At 45.6% G+C, this 4,984-nt stretch overlaps 1 protein-coding gene across 2 annotated transcripts in view; it reads left to right on the forward strand.

Annotated features, from left to right (window-relative positions):
- The window catches only part of Dock1 (dedicator of cytokinesis 1), a 503,376-nt gene that overhangs the window by 48,672 nt on the left and 449,720 nt on the right, over positions 1–4,984 (forward strand). For both annotated transcript variants that reach the window (XM_013347890.2, XM_005351416.3), the window contains exon 2: positions 2,972–3,055. In XM_013347890.2, the coding sequence (XP_013203344.1) occupies positions 2,972–3,055 (84 nt within the window). The remainder of the gene's footprint in view (positions 1–2,971; positions 3,056–4,984) is intronic.

The raw sequence follows: 4,984 nt of genomic DNA on the forward strand, positions 1-4,984 counted from the left end.
CTCCCTCCCTCCCCCCTTCCTTCCTCCTTCCTTCCTCCCTCCTTTAGCTCTTTTCCGAACTTGAGATTAGCTCCAGGACCTCACATTTGCTGGGTATTGCTCTATCACAGAGGACACAGAGGTGTGTCCTCACCTCTCCTTTTATTTCTAGGCAAAGTCACTAGGTAATTGAGGCCAGATTTGAATTCACACTGACTTTGAACTTGTGGTTCACCAACCTTAGGGTCCTGGGGAGCTGAGATTGAAGGAGCGATGGGATCCATCCATCGTGCCCAGTTAGTGTTTCCACCTGTTAGGTGAGTTGATGGGCTGTCTTGGAGCTTTCTCACGCAGGAGTCCTTCGGTAGGTAGACTGCCGCTCCCCTACAGTTGGGCTTTCATGTCTTAGATGCCTTTTCTGACCCTTCAGGGGCTCCCAAGGCTCTGCAAATGCGATATGTGTTGATTTGAATAAGCTAGGTTTTTGTTTCTGAGATTTTCTTTGTAAGGAATGAGAAAGATTGGCCAGAAGAAGGAGTAGCCTTAAACTGAATACATTGGGGTTTATTTAAAATCATCTTCGCTCCCTTATGCTTGTGTACCTTATATAAAGTGACAATTGTAACTGCAGGCTTGTGCTTATTTGGATTCATGTTCCTGCAATGGAGACCAGTTCCAGCTGCCTCCAGGAGTGACTAAGTTCATTACAAAATACCACTTTTCAGTCATTTTGTACATTTGTTTGTTTGTACATGTGCATATGTATGCATATCCATATAGAGACCCAAAGATAACTTTGGCATTAATCCCTTAGTTACTATCCACCTTGTGTTTTGAGACAGGTTTCTCAATGGCCTGGAATTTGCCAGGTGGGCTAGATTGATTGGCCTGCAAGACACCGGGGTCTTCCTGTTTTCACCTTCCCAGATGGCCCAGCTGGGCTTTTTTTTATATGGGGGTCAGGTCTTCATGCTGGTAAGATTAGCCTTCTGCCAGCCCCCTTTTGCTGCTAAAACACATCTCACAAATTTTGGGCCTTGAAACAACCTGCATTGACCACTGTCCCTAGTCCTGGAGACCTGAAGTTCCAGAATCCAGGCCCACATAGGGCTGTGGTCTCCAAAGGCTGTGGGGAACATGTGCTCCATGACCTCAGTATGTAGGACCATCTGGACCTTGTCTCCTTCATTCTGGACTCTTCCCATTCTCCTGCCTGTTTCTCATAAGGGTCTTTGTGATAATCTTGAACTCATCATGTAATCCAGAGTTAACAACCCAATCTGAAGATCCTAAGCTTGGTCACGACTGCAGTGACTTCTTTGGTTGGGAATTTGCACACAGAGTTCTGGGAATTCAGGTGGCGATGTCTTTGGAGGGTTACTGTTTGATCTACCATATTCCCCTGTCAGATACTGTGTCGTGGAGTGCTTTAGTTTACTCTAATGTTGGGTTCTTTCGTCACCGGGATTAACTCCGTGCAGAGTTGGGAGCAGTGCTATGGTTCTGACTCCGGTGATTCGGGGCCATGTGCTCACTCCTAGGGCTGTGTTGTCCTTCACATATAAGATTGGGGGGGGGGGTCTCTAGGCTCATTTCCAAGTTAAATGTGTTGTTTTGGATGTCATGTATGAGTGTCTCGCCCTGCCTTTCACTGCTTCTGAATAGGTAGGATTGTTTGAGGGGAAACACTAAGGAAGAAATTGCCTGTATGCATCTTACATGCTCACACATGCCCATATGTATTTACACTTTTGATGTGTTCCTTTTATTTCATTTTTAGTACGACAGACTTGTTTTTTTCCGGATCTCTAACTGAGTAGGCATGCTAGAAGGGATGCTGTTAATGGTGGCGGTAAAAGCATTTATGGTTCCTAAAGGCTTGAGAATATGGCGGTGCCTCACTGGGGAAGCTCAGCGTCTGCTCTGGGCTGCTTTACCTGATGCAGTTATCGCCTGCTAAAGAGTCACTATAAAATGCTAAATAAACTTAATAACTGGTAACAACCTACTTTGTCGGTTGGGGACACTTACATTTTATGAATTTGGGAGGGAATACTTGAGAAAATGGACTTTTCTAGGTGTGTGTGGCTTTTGATGCCTGAGATGATGTGAAGGCGTGCAAGTGCCCTTGCTTTGACTTTTCGAGAAAGGGCGCGGAAGCCGAGCAATGTTCTTTGCAGCAAAAGCAAATCACCTCTCAGTACAGCGAATACTTCAGTGTCGGCCAGGCTCACTGTGGGCCAGGTGGTACTGTCCGCTGGACACACCTGGAAAAGGGAACCTCTGTCGAGGAATTGCCTCCATCTAAATGGCTTGAGGGCATGTGTGGGGGGCATTTTCTTGATCACTATTGATGTGGGAGGGCCTATCTCCTATCCTAGCCTACCTGCCTAGGGATCCCACTGTGGGCAATACCATCCCTTGGCAGGTAGGCTATGTAAGGAAAGTCGCTGAACATGAGGCTGGGAGCAAGCCAATAAGCGATGCTTCTTCATGGTCGCTCTTTCAAGCTTTGCCTCTGGGTTCCCACCTTGAGCTTCTTTCTGTTCTGGCTTCCCTCAGTGATGGCCTACAATGTGTAACTAAAATAAACACTGTCCTCCTTATACTGTTTTTGGTTGGTGCCTGATCACCGCAACAGAAAAGTAAACTGAGGCAGGAGTTACTGCTTGGTGGGTACTGAGTTGTTTTTTTTTTTGTGGAGTTTTAGAAATGTTTTAGGAATTAGGAGTGATGTGAGCATAACTAAAGTCACTAAATTGCATCCTAAAAATCACGTTCTCTTCCCAGAGTAAACAAAAGGGTCGCTTGGAGCTAGGAATGGTTAAGCATACCCATGTTGAAGACAAGCTCTTTCCTTTCTGTGTCTGCAAGGAAAAGCTGCCCATGTGAGGGTGTCAGAGATGATACAGGACAAGACTGAGTATATCATAGTGCCGGAAGTAATCACCACCCCTTGTGCTAATGCATTTCCCCTCTTCTTCTTCAACAGCTTTTTATAACTATGACGCCAGGGGAGCAGACGAACTGTCCCTACAAATAGGAGACACTGTGCACATCCTAGAAACTTATGAAGGTGAGTGTCGGCTGATGTTTCTTGTCTGGGAGTTAGGGTGCTTTGGGGAGACTAAACATTATATTTTTAACCCCTAAATGCCCCTCCCTGGCTCATTATTTGTGTACATCTTGACTGACACTGACCCTTTTGTGAGAAACAGATCTGGGTTGATTCAGTGTTCATGTTGAATGTTTTGAGTTAGCAGTTTTTTTCCATTGTCTTCACTTTAATTTGTTAACAGCATGTCTCGGGGAAACCGCAGTTGCTATGCTTTTATTGTTGTCCCCTTTCTTTGTCTGTGACCCCTCTTCTCTTTGGGGTGAACAGATCACCAGTTCTGTGGGGTACCGTTTAGGGGAGCAGTTGTGGCTTTTCTGGTGCCCTCGGTTTTTGCAATAGGCTTTCGTAGTTAGTGCCTTGCAATTCAGCTGAGCCGCCGTGGATGCTCTGCTGTGGTTACTACCGTGTGCCAGGGCAGCAGAGGCAATGGTCGCCTACCTTCTTCCCCCTTTCCCTCTCTTTCCTTTAGGCATTGTTCTCCTCTCAGAGTTTCCTTAAGATTGTTTTTGTGGGGCTGGAGAGATGGCTCAGAGGTTAAGAGCATTGCCTGCTCTTCCAAAGGTCCTGAGTTCAATTCCCGGCAACCACATGGTGGCTCACAACCATCTGTAATGGGGTCTGGTGCCCTCTTCTGGCCTGCAGGCATACACACAGACAGAATATTGTATACATAATAAATAAATAAATAAATAAATATTAAAAAAGATCTAAATCTTTAAAAAAAAAATAGAAAAAGATTGTTCTTGTGCTGTTGGCTTCCTTTTTCTGCCCGAGAAAGATGATTCCTAAGCTGTGTTGCAGTCACAGGAACTGATTTAAATAACCAAATTGCTTTTAGATCAGGTTCAGCGAAAGTCTTACAAGTGGGAGAGGAAATTGTAGATGTCTCATAGTAACCAACAAATTGAACTTCCAGAGAGGTCTTCACACTTCACTTTGCACAAGAGTGAGCTGCTCTGCTCCCCGCCAGTCAGGCAAGCAGGGACTGGCTCCTAGTCCCTCAGAGACATCTCAGAGGAGCGGGAACCCTATTAAAAACCCATGTTTGGCTCTTCCTTCTCCATCTGATACAGGAAGACGTAGAACTCCATTCTATTTGCACTGTTTACTCTTAAAAATGTATTGGGGTGGGGGTGGGGGAAGCCAGCTTTATTGGCATATGCCTGGAAGCAGCTGTAACTTGGCAAAAAGGAACCCTTAAGCGAATGTGTGTCTGGCTGTGATGGGCGCCGTCTGCTTGTTTTCGGTTTTGACAGCTGACAGTTGGATTTCCTTATCTGCTCTCAGTACATATTGCCAGTGGCTTCGAGGAAACAGAGAGAGAAATTAAGGTGAGGTGAAGGATCAGGCATCTCATCGCAGATACTTTTCTGATCTGCAGGGAAGTGCTCTCTCTGATTTTTGTTTTTGTTTTTTAATTGCCCCCTGCCACTTGAATGTGGAATTCCTGGGTCATCAGCTCTGAGCAGTGAGGTATCTCTCCTGAATTGTTAATGATTTCCTGGGGCATCTGCCTGTGCTGGGATTGTGGTGTCATTCATTTTTTTAGGAGGAGACTGTCCCCTCTTGGCAGTGCCATCCCGAGTCACATCAGTGGACCGTGTTACACACTAACTGCCCAATAATTTGCTAGAGGCTTTGACTTCCAGGCTGATTTTAGGATGAGTCTTCAGCCAGGGTTGATTTGCAGGCCAGGCTTGTTTCCCATGAATCCACTACAATCTTTGTAAAAGATCCTTGAATATGCAATGCATTTCCCTTCCTGGAAAGCTAACTTCTTGGTAGACTCTGGTCTGAGAAATAAATTAACTGCATCTTCCGGAAACTGGGTGACTTTATCATCAAATCAGGACACTGCTTACAATGCTTCCCTGGGCCCTGGTTTTG

The sequence above is a fragment of the Microtus ochrogaster genome, chromosome 8 (assembly GCF_000317375.1).
Source record: "Microtus ochrogaster isolate Prairie Vole_2 chromosome 8, MicOch1.0, whole genome shotgun sequence".
In the NCBI taxonomy this organism is placed as follows: Eukaryota; Metazoa; Chordata; class Mammalia; order Rodentia; family Cricetidae; genus Microtus; species Microtus ochrogaster.